General features: G+C 36.7%; 2 protein-coding genes across 2 annotated transcripts in view; one reads left to right on the top strand and one right to left on the bottom strand.

Moving 5' to 3' along the window:
• LOC127867216 (uncharacterized) overlaps positions 1-21,879 on the bottom strand; it is a 317,672-nt gene that overhangs the window by 262,837 nt on the left and 32,956 nt on the right. The gene's annotated exons all lie outside the window — the stretch shown is intronic.
• Positions 1-21,879, top strand: part of LOC127869762 (DNA topoisomerase 3-alpha-like) — a 63,675-nt gene that overhangs the window by 22,925 nt on the left and 18,871 nt on the right. The window contains exons 12-20 of the mRNA XM_052412421.1: positions 5,354-5,460; positions 8,574-8,684; positions 9,441-9,515; positions 10,512-10,562; positions 11,231-11,309; positions 13,347-13,460; positions 16,257-16,326; positions 16,593-16,621; positions 18,524-18,582. Of these exons, the coding sequence (XP_052268381.1) occupies positions 5,354-5,460; positions 8,574-8,684; positions 9,441-9,515; positions 10,512-10,562; positions 11,231-11,309; positions 13,347-13,460; positions 16,257-16,326; positions 16,593-16,621; positions 18,524-18,582 (695 nt within the window). The remainder of the gene's footprint in view (positions 1-5,353; positions 5,461-8,573; positions 8,685-9,440; positions 9,516-10,511; positions 10,563-11,230; positions 11,310-13,346; positions 13,461-16,256; positions 16,327-16,592; positions 16,622-18,523; positions 18,583-21,879) is intronic.

Genomic DNA, 21,879 nt, shown 5'->3' with positions numbered 1-21,879 from the left:
ATGTTCGCCAAGCAGACTTGACCTTGCCATGCAGAAGTATAAGTGGTGAGAACCACTTGCCTAAACCTTTGATTGGTAATAAGTAAAATCAAACTGTAAAACAAGAAATGGTGCAGCAGAGGCCGACGCGTATCCCCACGCCGCATGTTTGACCCAGGGGGTGCCACAGGGTTGATAAAATGGGGCCATGCATAGTTGAGACTGACCGTATTGTCATAAGATATGTTCAGTATCAATTTGAAGTAAATCAGTGTAGAAATGAAGAAGTTATAGTAAAAGGCAATTTTGGGTGGGCGTGGTCTATGTGGGCGGGGGCGCCCCAGGGTTGGTAATGGGGCCAGACATAGTTGAGATTGACCGTATTGTCATAAGAGATGTTCAGTATCAAATTGAAGTTAATCAGTGTAGAAACGAAGAAGTTATAGTAAAAGGCAATTTGGGGTGGGCATGGTCTATGTGGCCGGGGCACCCCAGGGTTGGTAATGGGGCCATGCATATTTGAGATTGACCGTATTGTCATAAGAGATGTTCAGTATCAATTTGAAGTAAATGGGTGTAAAAATGAAGAAGTTAATGTAAAATAACATTAAAAAATGAGTGAAAATCTCTGACCTGGCCCCACCCCAACCCCCATAACTTTTGATCCAGGGGTCAGATCAAAATTCCAAATAGTGCAGGGTCGCACATTTGCTCATAGCTACCATGTGTGTAAGTTTCAAGGTTCTAGTGCTTATAGTTTAGGAGATAGTGGCCAGGACGGACGGACAGCGGAGATAACCACAATATCCCCACGTGGGGATAAAAACAAACAATCCTAAGGAACTAATCAATGCAATATACAATAGACTGCTTATGCCTTTATCAGGGGAAAATGATACATGACCAACATTTGTGACATAATTTAAGCCTCATTATTGAAATACTGGTGTTAAATGTCTTCACGGGCTTATCATGGATGACACTTTCAGCTCTTATGGTAGGGGCAAAACTATTTCAATCATGCACTTGTACTGTAGTACATGTTTTAGCGCCATACAGTTCTCACTTGTTCTGCAAATACATGCAAACATGCTTCAAATATTTGTGAAATAAAGATTTCACGGGACTAAAGAAGCTTCTGAAAAGTAAATATTCCACAGTTCGGTCATATAGCATTGGCTTGAAATTTTGATTTCTGAATAAAAACTTAGTATCTCAGAGAACCCTGAGATCTACACTTTTTGCTAAAAAATTTCGAGCATTTTTTTAAACACTAGTTCTCTTTATTAAAAAGAAGTCATTTACACTGTAACTACAACGCTATGGTTGTTGAGATAGATCAGTATAGATCTGTGACATGTACAGTTATCGTATACACCTTCACGTGGCAAAGGCTTGTATTCCGTTGCCTGAGCGCTGATTGGCTGATAAGATTTCCTAGAAAATGTGATTGACAGCTGGCATCATGTCTTTGGTGTTGGGCAAGTGGTATTTTTGTTTGTCAAACTGCACAAGCATGAATGAGATGTACAATGAACACACAAACATCTGGAATCATGAATAATAAGGAAAATGTAAGGCCTAAATTAAAATTGAGTTTGTTTGCCCTTTACCGACCGACCCACTTTTTACCCCCCGACCCAAAAATTTTTATTGCGATTTCTGAAAACGTATTTTTTTTATTTTCGTTTTTTTCGACGATGATAAAATAGCCGAAAGCAATATTTATTCATGCGCGTATTTATATCCCTGTCTATTATTATCGCCTCTGACCGATCTAGGTCGCTCCGATGGTTGGAATTTCATACGCCCCAGAATAGACAGTAATACAAGCGTCTATAACCAGCATCGCGATCGGCGGTGTTCCGTGAAAATGGCCGAACGACATCATACTTAAGTATTGGTTCGCGAAAGTAGTCGGACATATACGAGTTTACGTTCGTTGTACACGTGTTGTTAACGTGATCCAAGATGGCAGACAATTAAAAGAAATAACGATGCTCAGCGAGGACAAATGACTATCGAATTTACGACGGACATCAAATAATAAGTATCGATTAATGAAAAGAGCGTGTCATTCTACGATGGAGCATAGGTTTTAGATACAAATAAAACTCTCTTTTTTTGGAAATGTATGAACTGAATGTCACAGAACAAGTGATTAAGTGTTTGAAAATTGGAATGCAGTCTACTCGCAAAGAAAAATACATCTAACAGTTACAGGATTATCTTTCGAAAATGCAAAATAAAAGACAAACATGATTTGATTTATATGCAAGTGGATCTGTGTTTAATCAGATTCATGTGCATATTCTGCTTTATTATGTTTGCCACACTAAACAGTTTACTGTAATGGCATGTTAGTGAAATGGATATGTAAAGGTAAACTTATTTAATTTATTAATGTCTCTTAGCTAAATACATCGACAACACTCAAGTATATATGTTTAAAGCGTTAGTATATCCACAAACTGAAACTAACACCCTTAATTTATTTCCTCAAATCAAGTTTTCATGCTTATGTTAGTTGCAATAATACAACTCCCAGCTATTGACCCTCTGAGCTGTACGTATGTACTCATAAAAGCTCAGAGCATTCAAGAAGAAATAATGCTTTATAATAATGTTCAGTTTGCCCTTTTATGAATTTACTTTTCCATGCTGAGACTATGCACTAACCGGTCAAACACTTAAAATTGAGGCCTGTAAAAATTTCAACTGGCCTGTGAATTGTTTCTCCTGGTAGGCAAGTCTGGCCTGTAAAATGTGACGGTCTTTCGCCATGTCTGAATTTTTCCATTGAAGGCTTTGGGCTGTCTTTCTACACTTCTTCAATGCTTGTTGCATGCTAATTAAGCCCAATTTAAGGGAAAGGTTTAAGTTAAAAATAAAAGCTGTCTTGCTGTTAAATAATTACAAATGCATTTGAGCAATTAACATCATATTATAATGAACAAATATTTGATGTAATAACACACAAGCATGCATTTGATATTAATATATGCAAGAAACAGCAAACAAGATAATGTAAAGCTACATAGGGCTTCGTACACTGCAACAGTGCTTTAATAAAAGTGTTTTAAATATTCATAGACTATTAGTGTATTAAAAATATAATTTCTCAAATAAAATAAAATAATTTTCCTACCTACCTACCCACCTGTAAAATTTAGGGTCGGTAAAGGGCAAACCAACAATATTTTAATTGTGGCCTAAGTGCTAAAATTACTTATTAAAAAAACAAACTGTTGGAATAGGAAAAACAATAAATAGAAAATGTATAATTTAAGATAAGGAATTTAATTCAATTAATAAGAGACTAACTGTTCAGAAAATACATTTTTTACGTCAGATTTTTTTTACTCATCTGTTCAAAGCCGACAATTAGATTTTTTTATATTTTTTGTCCCCTTAAGGCCACAATTAAAATATTGTTGGTTTGCCCTTTACCGACCCTAAATTTTACAGGTGGGTAGGTAGGTAGGAAAATTATTTTATTTTATTTGAGAAATTATATTTTTAATACACTAATAGTCTATGAATATTTAAAACACTTTTATTAAAGCACTGTTGCAGTGTACGAAGCCCTATGTAGCTTTACATTATCTTGTTTGCTGTTTCTTGCATATATTAATATCAAATGCATGCTTGTGTGTTATTACATCAAATATTTGTTCATTATAATATGATGTTAATTGCTCAAATGCATTTGTAATTATTTAACAGCAAGACAGCTTTTATTTTTAACTTAAACCTTTCCCTTAAATTGGGCTTAATTAGCATGCAACAAGCATTGAAGAAGTGTAGAAAGACAGCCCAAAGCCTTCAATGGAAAAATTCAGACATGGCGAAAGACCGTCACATTTTACAGGCCAGACTTGCCTACCAGGAGAAACAATTCACAGGCCAGTTGAAATTTTTACAGGCCTCAATTTTAAGTGTTTGACCGGTTAGTGCATAGTCTCAGCATGGAAAAGTAAATTCATAAAAGGGCAAACTGAACATTATTATAAAGCATTATTTCTTCTTGAATGCTCTGAGCTTTTATGAGTACATACGTACAGCTCAGAGGGTCAATAGCTGGGAGTTGTATTATTGCAACTAACATAAGCATGAAAACTTGATTTGAGGAAATAAATTAAGGGTGTTAGTTTCAGTTTGTGGATATACTAACGCTTTAAACATATATACTTGAGTGTTGTCGATGTATTTAGCTAAGAGACATTAATAAATTAAATAAGTTTACCTTTACATATCCATTTCACTAACATGCCATTACAGTAAACTGTTTAGTGTGGCAAACATAATAAAGCAGAATATGCACATGAATCTGATTAAACACAGATCCACTTGCATATAAATCAAATCATGTTTGTCTTTTATTTTGCATTTTCGAAAGATAATCCTGTAACTGTTAGATGTATTTTTCTTTGCGAGTAGACTGCATTCCAATTTTCAAACACTTAATCACTTGTTCTGTGACATTCAGTTCATACATTTCCAAAAAAAGAGAGTTTTATTTGTATCTAAAACCTATGCTCCATCGTAGAATGACACGCTCTTTTCATTAATCGATACTTATTATTTGATGTCCGTCGTAAATTCGATAGTCATTTGTCCTCGCTGAGCATCGTTATTTCTTTTAATTGTCTGCCATCTTGGATCACGTTAACAACACGTGTACAACGAACGTAAACTCGTATATGTCCGACTACTTTCGCGAACCAATACTTAAGTATGATGTCGTTCGGCCATTTTCACGGAACACCGCCGATCGCGATGCTGGTTATAGACGCTTGTATTACTGTCTATTCTGGGGCGTATGAAATTCCAACCATCGGAGCGACCTAGATCGGTCAGAGGCGATAATAATAGACAGGGATATAAATACGCGCATGAATAAATATTGCTTTCGGCTATTTTATCATCGTCGAAAAAAACGAAAATAAAAAAAATACGTTTTCAGAAATCGCAATAAAAATTTTTGGGTCGGGGGGTAAAAAGTGGGTCGGTCGGTAAAGGGCAAACAAACTCAATTTTAATTTAGGCCTAATGGAATACCAAAATCCAGGCAACACATAAAATTGTGTAGTTAACTGCAGAGGCTAATCTGGATTTGAATAAAGCCCAGTTGTCCCAAAGACTCTTATTATTCTTTTCATCTCATTCTTGTAGGTTTTCATTAATTTTCTTAAAAACTCTCAATATGAAAAAAATAAATTTAGAAAAAGGTCTAGCGCTAAGTAAACATGTAGGAGGGTGCTGCACTAAGCTCCGTTTTGCAAAAAGTATTACTGTCCTGCCTCTTTTTGTGAGCTCCCTGTACCTTCACATTTTGTTTGTTGTGGACCATTGTTATTGTGTAACTTTTCAGGGTTTGCCCAGGGGGTTCTGGAGAGAGGTCCCAACCCCAGGAATGGCACCAAGACCGACAATGCTCATCCGCCTATCCACCCCACCAAGTACACAGACAACCTACAGGTATATAAGATTGAGTTTGGTTACAACTTTGATTCAATAGCATTGTAAAATACTTTTGTATACTTTTTTACTAACAATTGGTTTTGTCAACATTTTAAGTTTAATCTGGAGGAGGAGGAAATGTTTTGCAGAAGTTTTGTTTATCTTAGAACAGGTAAACATTTGCCATTTTTAGCTCACCTGAGCAGAATGTGCTCATGGTGAGTTTTTGTGATTGTATTTTGTCTGTTGTGTGGTGTGCGGCGTCAACATTTGCCTTGCTAATACTCTAGAGGCCACATTTATTTTCCAATCTTCATGAACTTTGGTCAAAAGATTTGTGCCAATGATATTTTGGACAAGTTCCAAAATGGTTTTGGTTGGTTAAAAAAACATGGCGGTCAGGAGGTAGGACATTTTTCCTTATATGGCTTTATATGGCTATACACGTAGTACAACCGTGTAAACACTCTAGAGGCCATTTATTGTCTGATAATCATGAAACTTGGTCAGAAAATTTGTCCCAATCATGTCTTGGACGAGTTCGAATATGGTGCCGGTTGCTTGAAAAACATGGCCGCCAGGGGGCGGGATATTTTTCTTTATATGGCTATATATGGCTTCAGTAAAACCTTGTTAACACTCTAGAGAACACATTTATTGTCGGATATTCATGAAATTTGGTCAGAAGATTTGTACCAAAGATATCTTGGATGAGATCAAATATATGGTTCCAGTTGCTTAAAAATAAATGGCCGTCAGGAGGCTGGGTATTTTTCCTTATTTGGCTATATATGGCTATAGTAAAACCTTGTTAACTCTCTAGAGACCACATTTATTGTCCAATCTTTATCAAACTTGGTCAAAAGATTTTGTCCCAATTATATCTTGGACGAGTTTGATAATCGTTCCTATTGGTTGAAATACATGCCTGCCAGGGGGCAGGGCATTTTTTCTCAAATGGCTATAGTACAAACTTGTTAACACTGTAATAAAAGTCACATTTATTGCCCAAACTTCATGAACATTGGTCAGAACATGTGTCTTAATGATATCTTGAATAAGTGTGAACATGGTTCGGGTCTGTTGAAACACATGGCTGCTAGGGGGCGGGAAATTTATCCTTATATGCCTATAGTAAAACCATGTTAGCACTCTAAAAGTTACATTTATTGTTCACTTTTCACGACACATGGTCAGAACATTTGTTCTAATGATATCTTGGTTCTTAAAAAATGGCTAAATTAATACAGTAGTATTGCAATAACTCGAGCTGGCGATTTCTTGAAAACTGGCGATTACTCGAGCATTTATGGAAGTCCCTTACACTTTCCTTTCATTTCTATATAAAAATACCCGCAATAACTCAAACATGCGATTTTCAATAACTTGAGGATGTGTGCTGGTCCCTGTAAGGCATTTCACATCTAATTAACTGGCAATTATTCGAAGACACTTTCTCGTCTGGTGGGTGCTAAAAATATTTGAGTTGTGAAAACACCGCAATCAAGCAGACAAAAAACGCTTGATTAGGTGTGAAGTTAGTTGCAGTTTGAGAAACACTGCAAATTGTCATCCTTTGAGATGCAGATAAAACCTACACGGTTTTAATGATATTTAAATAATTACCAGCAATCAATTATAATGATAAAATGTATGGTTTAAAAGAGAGCGTAGCAGATAATACATCGGAATCTCTTAACTAAATTCCTTCTTGTCATTTGCGCTGCATCATGGCAACACAGAAAGAAAAAAGTCCTACAAATTTTCAAACACCTGAGCAATCTAGTGAAGGACCCACTTGTGGGGGGATAGCTAGATCAGGAAAGCTTCTTATCCTATATCGGATAACGGAAGTAGTATATGCTTAATGTACATTGAATATTGTTTCAGGGGTTTTTATCTGATTTTGGGGAAAGGGCCTGGCTTTTTTGAGGGGAAAAAAATTGCGCGAAACATTGAATTTTGGGGGAAAAAAATCTGCGAAAAGCCGGATTTGGGGGAAAATAAGGAAAGTCTAAAATAATCAATTTAACATATTTTACTGTTTTTTAAAACAAATTCAAGGCAACAGATAATTTAATTATGCAATATTTTTCTAGTTTCTACAGGGGAAAATTTACCAGCTGAGGGGAAAAAAAATCCGAGGGGAAAGGGCCGATTTTCGGCGGGTCCCAAAGAAGGAAAAAAAACCCTGATTGTTTGAATATTTTTTATTATAATGTGTTATGTTTGTATGTTGATTTAATTAAATGAATGAACGATCATTTTTATTGTTAAGTTGAGTATACTGCAACTGATTTTTACAAAGCCTTTTCTTTACAATCACCGTCTTACATGTTAATAAAGCGTTTGCGGTCAGAAGTTAAGCATCACCAACCAAAACAGTGAAAACAAATAATACCATTGATTACTGGATGAGTCGAGCATCGAGGTCAATCCCGTGTTACCTCGAGTTATCGCACTTTTACTGTATCATCTTTTAAGTGTATTGGTGGCTAAGGCACTGGTCATTAAGATAAACAAAAAAATCTTAAATTCACATGGTCATTCACACACAATCACAATTGGCTACTTATCCATGGTATATTGTGGATGTGAAATATTGCTTAAACAGTTGTTGTGTGTGCATAAAAACATGGGAGTAAGAAAAAAATCTTAAATTCACATGGTCATTCTCACACACACAAAATTGGCTTCTTATCCATGATATTGTGAAATTTTACTAAAACAGTTGTGTGTGCATAAAAACATGGGAGTAAAAAAAATTCTTAAATTCACATGGTTATTCTCACACACACACTCACAATTGGCTACTTATCCATGATATATTGTCAAATTTTGGTTAAACAGTTGTTTTGTGTGCATAAAAACATGGGAGTAAGTTATAGTTACAGGTATTGTCTCAAAGCTTGTGTTCTTGCCGTGGATATGATGTCGGTCTGGCGATAGGGAGAACATGCGTTTGATCCCCAGGGTGAGCATTTGAAAGACCTCCCTGCCAAAGACACCAAGTACTGGTTCTACCCAGGAAACAGACTCGAGAGCGTTTCAATAAGCCTTAGTCTTTGTATGTAATGGAGCTAAAATAAATTGGTTTAAATGTTTTAAAAATGTTTATGATCTGTTGCTAGGGTGATGAGAAGCGTGTGTACGAGTTTGTGGTTCGACACTTTCTGGCATGTGTTTCCCAGGATGCACAGGGCTTCGAGACGACTGTGGAGATAAACGTGGCAGAGGAGAGGGTAATGATTGAAACCTCATTCCGGGAAAGTTGGGCTTAAATTAAATTCAGTTAACATATGTGCGTTAATTGTCAGATTAGCCTGAGCAGTGCACATGGACAACACTTACAGCTTAAACTGGATTTTCTTCTTCTTTAAGAAGATACTTCCTGTAAAAAAGAAAATGTAAAAAAATAAACATAAAAAAAATAAACATAAAAAAATAAACATAATGTTCCATCCCTGATAAGCCTATGTGGACTGCACAGGCAAATCTGCCTTGGCATTTGTACTCCGATGAATAATGCTCTTTTTAATTAGCCCCATGAAAATGAGGTTTATATTGGAATCACCATGGGGTAAATCTGTCCGTATGTCTGTCTCTAGACACTTACTTGTCCGCAGGCGCTCTTCAATACTATTCAAAGTAACATTAAAACTTGCAAGTATATTTCCTTATAATAAATGAAGTTGTGCATGTTCATTTTGTATCATTCTAGTTAAACATTACAAAAGTTATGCCCCCTTGTTTACTTTAGAACTTCTAGTACATGCCTTAAATTACGATATTCGGGGTTAGCAGTGATTGGATATGTGTTTGTGGAGGTTTTACACGTCTCTTTTGTTCAAATTCTACTTTCTTGTCAATCAAATTAAACTCATTTATTCCTGTTGTAATTTTTGTTAAATCAATAATGGAGGAAAATGACTGTTCATATTGTAATTTTTGTTGAATCAATAATGGTGGACAAGGGCTATTCAATCTTGTGTTCACAGTTCACTGCCCAGGGCCTGATGATCACTGCCAGAAACTACCTGGATGTCTACCCATATGATAAGTGGAATGCCAAGGTACAGTGTAGTAAATTGAGCCCTGTTATTCCTTCTTAGTTCTTCTGGGCTCAATGCATGTGTGTTAAGTGTCGTCACAGATTGGCATTTGCAGTCTGCGCAGGCTTATTTTGAACAATACATTTTGCCAGAACTGGAATTTGCTTGAAAAATACGTCCTTAAAACAAAAAACTCTTTAAAGGCAGAAATTGTTCTTCCCAGTAATAGCAGGCTAATTAGGGATGACACTTTATGCACATGCATTAAGCCCCTGTTTTCCAGAATGCTGGTCAATGAAAAAAAGAAAAGCACTTGAAACAAAGACCATTAAACATGTGCGTTTCAGGATATGAATATGATTTTTGCAAAATAGATTCAACAGCGATAAGTCTTTTTTTTATCGCTATGTTTATTAAATTATAGATGGTTCAGTCACATTTATGAAGCTTTTGCATAGTACATATCGCCACATTGGTGCAATTAGGTACCATGTGACATTTAAGTTCAATGTCATATGGTACCTTTTTGCACCAAGGGGGTGATATTATCCATTTTTACACAACTTTTGAAATACATATAGGTATAGGCTATATTTATGTCCACTAACGGTGAAACCTGAGGGGACTTATGGTTTGTGCTCCGTCTGTCAGTCTGTCTGTCTGTCCGTCATACTTTTCTGGATCCTACGATAACATTGAAAGTTCTTCATATTTTTTCATGAAACTTGAAACATGGATAGATGGCAATATGGACATTATGCATGTCATTTCATTTTGCTCCTATGTCAATAATTCTGGTTGCTATGGCAACAAATATATTCAAAATAAATATTTTGTTTACTGACAATGGTGGAGTTTCACCGGTAGGGGACACTCTTGCTTGGCAATCTCTTGTCATTATTATTTTTCTAGTCATTTATAGCATTATTATAAAGACAAAATAACATTAAAACAATAACAAACCAAAGAATGTTTTGGTAAATTGAGATAGTGACTGTTTTGCATTTTATTGTGCAGGAAATTCCAGTTTTCGACAAAGGTGATGAGTTCGAGCCGACATCTATTGATGTGAGTATTCAAATACATTTTTTTGTTCAACACCGATTCATTTTTAGCGTGGGAATGCATATTTATTGAAGAACAGTCTTACCTGTCTTAAAAGATTACCCTTTTGTTATTCCCTCTGTCTAAAGTGGTCGCTTGTCAAAAGTCTTAGCCTCTTTCACATTATATAGTTGATTAACCCGTCAGACCAACAATCACAAAGATATCCCAGCTAGCCCAGGAAACGTGTGCATTTGTTAACTGACTGCCCTAATATGACTGCTATTCTGTTACAAAATGCACAATCCCCCCGAAAATAGACTAACAAACAAACAAATGCTTAGCAACATTGCTGCAGAACTATTACTCTCACCTTATCCTTTAACAGACTTATCAAGAATAAAGGAATAAAGGCAGTAATATACAGACATTTCAAAGAGAGTATTTGTACTTGTCAAATCATATCATTTGAAAAGTCAGAAATAAAGCTGTAGGAATTTCTGACAACAGTTGACTTTTAAACAATATTTATGTTAAGATCTAGTACTAATGTATACATTTACCTAATTTAATGTTGTTAAAGAATATATTTTGCCATAATTATGTTCTAAAAAAAATAAAAATAATGGATATTACTCATACGATCGTAAATATATATTACAAGCGTGTTACGTGTTCTGCCTGTATCTCAGATGAAGTGTGGAGAGACTGCTCCCCCACCACTCCTGAATGAGGCTGACTTGATTGCCCTCATGGACAAGCATGGCATAGGTGGGTATACTATTATTGCATGTGAGACACCAATTATAGTGGTTTTCTATGGTGTTAATGCTTAATTATTTATCTTTTTGATTTCCCTTGTCTGTTTATGCTTATGCACTTGTCTGTTATTATCCCCCGCCATAGGCGGAGGGATATTGTTTTGGCGTAGTCCGTCCGTCTTTCTGTCTGTCCGTTCGTCCGTCCGGAGCAATATCTTGGAAGTGCTTTGGCGGATTTCATTGAAACTTAGTATGAGTATATATATGGATAATAGGATGATGCACGCCAAATGGCATTGTACACAATCTGATAATAAGAGAGTTATGGCCTTTTGTATCTTGAAAAAATGCTTTTTGTGTGTCCAGAGCCATATCTTGGAAGTGCTGTGGCGGATTTCATTGAAACTTGGTACGAGTGTCCAGAAGCATATTGGCGGGGGATATCAATTCAACGAATTTGATTGTTGCTTACTTTGTCAAAATGTTTTTCTAAATGATATGTTGGTTTGAGTTCAAAAATGGTTCCGGTCCGTTGAAAAACATTGTTGCCAGGGGGCGGGGCAGTATTCCTTATATGGCTATGGAGAAACCTTGTGAACACTCTAGAAGTCACAATTTTTGCCCAATCATCATGAAACTTGGTCAAAACATCATTGATATCTCAGACGAGTTCGAAAATGGTCCAGATCGGTGAAAAAACATGGCAGTTTTCCTTATATGGCTTTTGTAAAACCTTGTTAACACTCTAGAGGCCACATTTATTGTCCAATCTTCATGAAATTTGGTCGGAAGATTGGTCTCAATGATATCTTGGATGAGTTCTAAAATGGTTACGTTTGCTTGAAAAACATTGCTGCCAAGGGGCGGGGCACCTTGTGAACACTCTAGAGGCCACATTTATTGTCCAATCTTCATGAAATTTGGTCAGAAGATTGGAAAATGGTTACGTTTGCTTGAAAAACATGGCTGCCAAGGGGCGGGGCATTTTTCCTTATATGGCTATATATTGCTATAGTAAAATCTTGTTAACACTCTAGAGGCCACATTTATTGTCCGATCTTCATGAAATTTGGTCAGAAGATTTATCCTAATAATATCTTGGACGAGTTCAAAAATGATGCTGGTTTGTTGAAAAACATGGCTTCCAGGGGGCGGGGCATTTTTCCTTATATGGCTATAGTTAAACCTTGTTAACACTCTAGAGGCCACATCTATTTTCCGATCTTCATGAAACTTGGTCAGAAGATTTGTCCTAATGATATCTTGGATGAGTTTGAAAATGGTTTCGGTTGCATAAAAAACATGGTCACCAGGGGGGCGGGGCATTTTTCCTTATATGGCTATATATCATGCTTTAGTAAAACCCTGTTAACACTTTAGAGGCCTCATTTATTGTCCGATCATCATGAAACTTGGTCAGATGATTTGTCCCAATGATATCTTGGATGAGTTCGAAAATGATTCCGGTTGGTGGAAAAACATGGCTGCCAAGGAGGCGTAGCATTTTTCCTTATATAGCTATAGTTAAACCTTGTTAACACTCTAGAAGCCATATTTATTGTAGGATCATCATGAAACTTTGTCAGAAGATTTGTCCCAATGATATTTTGGACAAGTTCGAAAGTGGTTCCAGTTGCTTGAAAAACATGGCCACCAGTGGGCGGGGCATTTTTCCTTATATGGACTTATGAATCTTCATGAAACTTTGTCAGTATATTTGTTTAAATGATATCTTGGATGTGTATGAAAATGGTTCTGGTCGGTTGAAAAACGTGGCTGCCAGGGTGTTCACTTGTCATGAAAGTTGGTAAGAACATATTGTTCTAATGACATCTTGGGCTGCACAGAACAGGTCAGTTCCTTTGAATCTCAGGTGAGCGACTTTGGGCCTTTCAGGCCCTCTTGTTTGTACAGAGAGCCACTTTGTTAAAATGAACAAATGTTGAGTTGAATTACATTTAATAATTCCAGAAGATAGCCCAGTTATTTGCTATAAAACTTCACCATTTAAATCACATTACAATGTGAAGAGCCCTGTATTCTGCAGGCACTGATGCGACCCATGCTGAGCACATTGAGACCATCAAGACCCGTAACTATGTGGGTGTGAGACCTGATGGAAGATTTGTACCAGGACAGCTGGGAATGGGGCTGGTGGAAGGTAAGTGAGACCATCAAGACCCGTAACTATGTGGGTGTGAGACCTGATGGAAGATTTGTACCAGGACAGCTGGGAATGGGGCTGGTGGAAGGTAAGTGATACCATCAAGACCCGTAACTACGTGGGTGTGAGACCAGATGGAAGATTTGTACCAGGACAGCTGGGAATGGGGCTGGTGGAAGGTAAGTGAGACCATCAAGACCCATAACTACGTGGGTGTGAGACCAGATGGAAGATTTGTACCAGGACAGCTGGGAATGGGGCTGGTGGAAGGTAAGTGAGACCATCAAGACCCGTAACTATGTGGGTGTGGCACCAGATGGAAGATTTGTACCAGGACAGCTGGGAATGGGGCTGGTGGAAGGTAAGTGAGACCATCAAGACACGTAACTATGTGGGTGTGGCACCAGATGGAAGATTTGTACCAGGACAGCTGGGAATGGGGCTGGTGGAAGGTAAGTGAGACCATCAAGACCCGTAACTACGTGGGTGTGAGACCTGATGGAAGATTTGTACCAGGACAGCTGGGAATGGGGCTGGTGGAAGGTAAGTGAGACCATCAAGACCCGTAACTACGTGGGTGTGAGACCAGATGGAAGATTTGTACCAGGACAGCTGGGAATGGGGCTGGTGGAAGGTAAGTGAGACCATCAAGACCCGTAACTACGTGGGTGTGAGACCAGATGGAAGATTTGTACCAGGACAGCTGGGAATGGGGCTGGTGGAAGGTAAGTGAGACCATCAAGACCCGTAACTACGTGGGTGTGAGACCAGATGGAAGATTTGTACCAGGACAGCTGGGAATGGGGCTGGTGGAAGGTAAGTGAGACCATCAAGACCCGTAACGACGTGGGTGTGAGACCAGATGGAAGATTTGTACCAGGACAGCTGGGAATGGGGCTGGTGGAAGGTAAGTGAGACCATCAAGACCCGTAACTACGTGGGTGTGAGACCAGATGGAAGATTTGTACCAGGACAGCTGGGAATGGGGCTGGTGGAAGGTAAGTGCATTTTATACGAGCTTTGTTGAGATTAGCCTGCTCAGTCTGCCAGCTTCCACCCTGGACTGGTACATACATAAATGTGGAACATATTTTGCAATTTGTGTTACAATATGAATACAGTCTGTGACAAAAAATTCTGTAAACTACTGCACTGATGTCAATTTGCAGCCTTCTTTTGTCAGGTTTTTATGTCTAGTAAGTACACGAATTCAAACGGGTAAAATAATGCACTCATTGAAGAAGTAGGCTGCCAGAATATTGATTTTATTTACAATGTGTAAAGCACATTTGCAGAAAAATAGATGATATGTGTGCCGTCTATCGAAGTGTTATGTTTTGACAAAGTTTTTATGGTTAAGACAGAACACATGACAACACTCAATCTTGCAGTTGTTCCTTTTTTATGCCCCCTTTCGAAGAAAAGGGGGTATATAGTTTTCGCACTGTCTGTCTGTCAGTCTGTTAGTCTGTCTGTCACACTTCTTGTGTCCGCTCTCTAATTCAAACAGTTTTCATCCGATCTTTACCAAACTTGGTCAGAAGTTGTATCTAGACAATATCTAGGTCAAGTTCGAATATGGGTCATGCCGGGCAAAAAACTAGGTAAGGGGTCGAAAAAACAAATCGAAGGGAGGTAATTAGCTTTAAATGGACATAATTATCTGACCTGCCAAATTATATATTCTTGTTAAATAAATCAAAGCGGCGCAGTAGGTGGCATTGTGTTTTTTTCTAACACATTGTGGTAAAAGGTCAAGGTCATCCTTCAATGTCTAAGGTCAAAAATACAAATCCAAGGGAAATAATAAGCTTTAAAGGGAGATAATTATTCAATATTGAACATAGCAACTTGATATTTGGCATGCATGTGTATCTCATGGAGCTGCACATTTTGAGTGGTGAATCTACAGTCATGGTAGTGGCTTTAATTATTTGCTACTAAAAATAGATAGTGGCTTTTAATTATTTGCTACTAAAAATAGAGATTTTTCGAGACAATTATTTTCAGGGGAAGTAATTTATATAATTATAATTCTCATATTATTTATTTCCTTAACAAGAATTTAAGTTCTTTTCACAGTTACTATACAGATTTTTTACTTTGATTATTTATTACTCAAATGATTGATTTGTCAAAGGTTTTTTAAATTATATAATTATCATTTCTTTGTACTAATTTGTGAATAGTAGGGTTCATTATACACCTGTGGACTTATGTCCATAGATACTTGATGAACTCTGGCTATGATCTCTTTGATAAACCACAGGCCTTGGTTGTCAGTGATGTCTGACTTGGTCATTTTTTACCCTCCCCCCCCCCCCCCCCCCCCCCCCCCCCCCCCGTTGGATTGGACAAAATCTAAGGGAAGTAATAATAACCTTTAAAGGGAGATGATTTCTATACCTGCCAAATGATAAATAGAAATTTTATTTCATAGCGGGGAAGTATGGAGCATTGTGTTTCTGACGAACACATATCTTGTTTATAACGAAATTATAGTTTTCGATTTTAATATTGCAGTTTTAGAAATACATTTGTAAACATTTGAATGCTAATGAAAAGACTATGTATAAAATGCTTCCAGGTGTTATTTTTTAAATACCTTGGATTAAGTGAATTTTTAGAACATTTTGCTAGACTTGTCTTGCTTTTTGGCCTGCCCCTTTTAGCAGCACAGCAGCAGCCTGTACCTTATGTGACTGAATTATTTCACTACGTAATACCTTCAATTAAAAACAACAACATGCTTATGAACAGGTCTTAAATAGTGTGTTGTCCTTTATTATGTAGGTTATGATGCCATGGGCTATGAGATGTCCAAGCCACATTTGAGAGCTGAACTGGAGGCAGACTTGAAAAGGTGAGATGAAAAGAAGGAGGCTTTCATCATGTGTGATGACAACGATTTTTTCATCTAATGTTTTAACAGAATAACAAATTGAACACCAAACAAAATATTTAGAATTTACTTTGTTCATGTACTTTACATTTAACTTTGTTGCTTAGATACATAATCATGCACATGAAATTTCCCAACAGGATCAACATTCTATTATTATATAAAGTGATACCGGTGTTCTTTTCTGAAGAGGATATATATTTAGATGTATACATTACAAATTTCAGAATATGTGAAGGACGAAAGCAAAAGCAAGGTATGTTTTTGAAATGCTAAAACGTTATGAATAGTAATCTTTTATTTTTTAAATTTGAATTAAAAGCTACAACAATAAGTGTCTTGCCATTTTGTCTATATTTACATGTGTGCTTTCTGGTCTGTGAGTCTGTGGATTTATTCCATCTATTTTAAGATTGATTTAAATCCATAGCTTTAAACCCATAAATCCATACAGCAAGTGGAGAGTGTTAAAATGTTGATTTACCGAGTCTTTGGCTACAAAAGAGGTACCGTAAATTCGCGAATATAATACGCACTTTTTTACCTGCCAAATTTTTCTTCAAGTAGGGGGTGCGTATAATATACGAATTTAGATCAGAACAAAAATTTTCCTGTGAAAATGTTCAACTTAATCGTTGTTATTCGCTGCGCGTAAGCCATTTTGAATTACACAATTACATCAAAGGGGGGCAACTGTGCTTACGGTAATTGTCACGGCTACACCGTATAGTACCGTACATGCTAAATAAACCAACCATCGATATTATATATATAATAATAATAATAATACTTATTATTTTATAATTATAATTATCATCTTTCTGAATATTGTCAAATGGAATTAAATGTTATAAAAAAACAGCGTCTCTGTTTCTTTCTTTTGCTGACTGCTTGACCCGGGTGTCAGCAGGTGGCCCATGTGTTATCGGTAAAGGTGCTGAGAAGGGCCATCGCTTGTCAGCGGGACCCGTGTATTCGAGGTGTTGACAAAAAGGGTCCCGATCTAGGGGCCTGAGTAAACGATTGCTAATTGACACTTATTGACACTTACCGTCAAGGGTCTTTATAAACACAAGAACTTAGCAGTGGCCAACATTATCTTCCAAAAATCTACAGACTAAATAGAATTGTCTCAAAATTGTCACATTGGTATCAAATTAACCATATGTTTGCGTTAATAAAACAATCAACGGTAATATGAACAATAGACAGATATTTATTATGCAACTGTCATGACAACGGCCCGATAACACATCGCGATCAATATACCGGGGTAGCACTGTGAAACAGATGTGTGATAACGCCAAATTGGTTTGCTATTTTCACAACACAAAAATATATTTTCCCCATTTTGTTGCTTACCCGACGCTTACGCTAGCAAATCTATTTCTCATGTATTTTCCTGTCAAGTCTTTGTCTAAAAGCGCGCGAAAATTAGAGTGGGTGTAAACACTGTCGAACGTAATGTGTACTGGGAATGCAATAGCTTGCCGATATGGTCAATAATTACCGGTATTGTCTCTAAATGTCGTTATTGTTTAAAATAATACGTTCAAATAAACTTAATGGAGAAAATATATAAAGACATTTAACATGTGGGAGAACAAATGACAGCGATCACTTTAAACAGGAATCTTCAATCTGAAATTTTATTTTAACAAGTGTGAATACATTTTTTTCGGAAATGACAGTGTCATGGCCGATTTCGGACACTGAATTTTTTAGTGCGTATTTTACTCGGATTTTCAATTTTTACCAAAAAATTTGGACCAAAGTTGGGGGTGCGTATTAAACACGAGGGCGTATTATATTCGCGAATTTACGGTAGATTGATTTTGCCCAATAGTCTTAAAAACAAATCCGTGGGAATAATGAATATTTCATTGGCCTCCTTTACCTTGCTATGTATCAGTGAAATCTGATATGGGATCTACCACTAAAGGTTGCATTCTAAGAAAAAACACAAACAATGCAGTTGTTTTTTGGTATTAAATAGTGAAATGGCTAATCTTGTGCTGTTGTCATGTTTTGATTTTACGAAGTAGTAGTTACTAATTTAAATATAATTGGCAATGGGGGCAATGGGGGAAGCTTTTATGTTCTACCGGTATCTGAGAATTTTGCTATAAAACACCTACATTTCATTCTATTATTACAGAAGTTCTTCAAGCCCAAGTGCAGAAGTACAAGGAGGTGTTTATAGAGGCCTGTAGACAGGTCAGTTACAGGCAATAGGTCTGCCAGATACTCTGTGGAGGCTTATTTTTGCATTTATTTACACCTACGTCTCAATGAGTTCAAGTATTTCACGGGGATTGTTTCATTAGAATGTCTGCTGGCTGTCCTTTAAAGCGCAGTGGTTCAAACCTTGAAATTGGGAAAATTCGCTTCATATTGTGAAATTGTTGTATATGAGTTTTTGCTCCCAAGTACTTTAAAATTGATAATTAAATGTTGTCAAGTTGTCAATAAATTATTATGACATTTACTTTGGTTCAAGCTGCATAAGGAAACTAACTAAATGTTGTATTTATTTATAAAAAAAATAATGTTTTTTTTCAGCTACCTTTAATTTGGATTTTTTTTAAAGAGCAATCAGGAAATTAGTAGATTTTTCCTAGTTCGGAAAGTGCAGTTTTTCCGGTACTTTATAAAGAAGGAAAAAATCGCTGGTTTACACCTAGCTACTATGTTTGACTATTCATTATCTAACCATATCACCTATCTTGACTTTGACCTTAGCATAATGTACACTGAAAATAATTTGTAAAAGCCCTTTCAGAAAGTCTCTTGGTTGAATAAACTATTTTGTCTAATTTACCTTGTGCAGAAAAGCTTGTTGATTTGGCTATTTAATGGGTTTTTGTGAAATTAATGGTGTAGCTTAATAGATATTCCTTCAGTCAAGTGTGTCAATTAGAAAAGATATTGGTTTATTTGGCGAATTGCAAAAAAGTCCTGCATGAACCAGTTTGGCTTGTTAAAATGGGCGGGCAAGCACCAACACTCGCCATGTAAATTTTAATCACCCAGAATCTTACTTAACACATAATTAATTGTTTAAGTATATATTTGGAACTGGAAAATGTCTGCAACATATTATATATGTTGGAATATATAAATTTGAAAAATGCATGTGTTAAACTACACAAATGAGCCTCCTTTTAGGAAAGCTAAGCTTTATGCATGTGCATAATGTGTGATCCAAGATAAGACCTTACAGTCTAATCAGGAATGACACTTTCAGCTTAGACTGGATTTCTGTTTAGAATTGACTTGCGTTAAGCAAGGAATTCTATATAAGGGGAGAGTGCAGTCCTTCAGAGCTCCAGATAAGGTTTTGTGAAATTCTTAAATTACTTCCAGATTTTCAAAAAGAATTCTTAACTCTGAAATTTTATTCTTAACGTTACTACTAAGTTTTGGAAAATAATTCTTATTTTTTATAAATGACCTAAAAATAAAAAATAATGGTTATTTTCATGCAAAAAAAATCAAAATAAACATACTAGCAACTTTATTTATACGAGTTCAACAGTGTTTTTTCAGTATTATACAATTTTATTTTTCAAAAACCTTCATATGCCCAAACTATGCTTAGATTGCATGCCTTATGTGAATTTTTACATATTTCACAATTAAAACGGGTCTCCCCTTCAATCTTTTCAACGATTAGCCACAGGACTTGTCCCTTCCACTCGTTCAATGTTTTTTTGTGTGTTTTAGTTTGGACCCTTCGTGTCGTGTTTTTGTTTAGCTTTTCCGACTGTGTCGTAAACTGAACATACAACATCATATAAGATCTTTTCTATAATGTCTTTCTAAACATTTAACTTCGGCTCACTTTGCGTACAATATGTTAAAAGCGTGTTTTTGGACGCTTTGCAGTTTTTATGACGCTCTCTGGGCGCCGCCGTTGTTTTTAGCTCACCTGAGCGATAGCTCGAGGTGAGCTATTGTGATCACTCAGCGTCCGGCGTCCGTCCGTCCGTCCGTAAACAATTTGTAAACATCTTCTTCTACTAAACCATTGAGCCAATTTCAACTAAATTTCATGTGGAGCATCCCTAGGTCATGGGACAAAAGAATTGTTAAAAAAAATTTGATCACATAACCAAGATGGCCGCCATGACCATATATGGTAAAAACCTTTAAAAATCTTTTTGTCAGAAACCGCTCATCAGATTTTCAAAAAATTTCACAGGGATGACCTTTGAGGGCTCCCCTGAAAAAGTTGTTCAAAGAAATTTGATTCGTCAAAAAACATGGCCGCAGGAGCTATTTGAACTTTGCATGTTTATTCGTTTTTGCCTATTTTGTGAAAACTTTCAAAAATCTTCCACATTTTTTGTCCGATCCTTTCCAAATTTGCACAGTGTCTTTATATCAATGAGGACACGAACCCTACAAAAAATGAGCATTATTGGTCCATGAAGTACAGAATTACCTCCCCTTGAATTGAGAAAATGGTGTTTATGCAATACAGTCCAAATTTTTCATCCAATTCTTTCCAAACTTGTAAGGATTTAGCATGGTTCAAACAAGGGAAACAACTACGGTTTATGCATGTTCTTTTTATTACAGATTTGCCTCCCTTTAATTCATTCAAAATCTCATTTTACAGCAGAGATTCCAAATCTGACCTGTAAATGAGCCCCATATTTACTGCTGGTGCTATGTTACCTTTTCCCATTTGATCATTCTTAAGTATTGGTCTTGTAATGCTGCTACTGCTACTGCTACTGCTACTGCTACTACTACTACTACTACTACTACTACTACTACTACTACTACTACTACTACTACTTCTACTACTACTACTACTACTACTACTACTTCTACTACTACTACCACTACTACTACTACTACTACTACTACTACTACTACTACTACTACTACTACTACTACTACTAGTACTACTACTACTAGTACTACTACCACCACCACCACCACCACCACGTCTACTATTACTACTTCTACTACTACTGCCACTACTACTACTACTTTTACCACTACTACTACTACTACTACTACTACTACTACCACTACTACTACTACTACTACTACTACTACTACTTCTACTACTACTTCTACTACTACTACTACTACTTCTACTACTACTACTACTACTACTACTACTACTACTACTACTACTACTACTACAACTACTACTACTACTACTACTACTACTACTACTACTACTACTACTACTACTACTACTACTACTACACCACCACCACCACCACCACCACCACCATTCACAGTGACAAAAAACGTATTCACACAATGGCTGCAACTACAACTTATAGCCCATATAGGGGGGCATGCATGTTTTACAAACAGCCCTTGTTTCTATGGGATTTTAACCACAACTGTTCATGTTTATCTCCGACACATATTTTTAGGTCACCTGTCATGAAGTGACACGGTGAGCTTATGTGATCGTGTGGCGTCCGTTGTGCGTGCCTGCGTGTGTCCGTGCGTCCGTCCGTCAACAATTTGTTTGTGTAGACA

The sequence above is a fragment of the Dreissena polymorpha genome, chromosome 2 (assembly GCF_020536995.1).
Source record: "Dreissena polymorpha isolate Duluth1 chromosome 2, UMN_Dpol_1.0, whole genome shotgun sequence".
Lineage (NCBI taxonomy): Eukaryota > Metazoa > Mollusca > Bivalvia > Myida > Dreissenidae > Dreissena > Dreissena polymorpha.
This window is presented reverse-complemented; position numbering and strand designations above follow the sequence as displayed.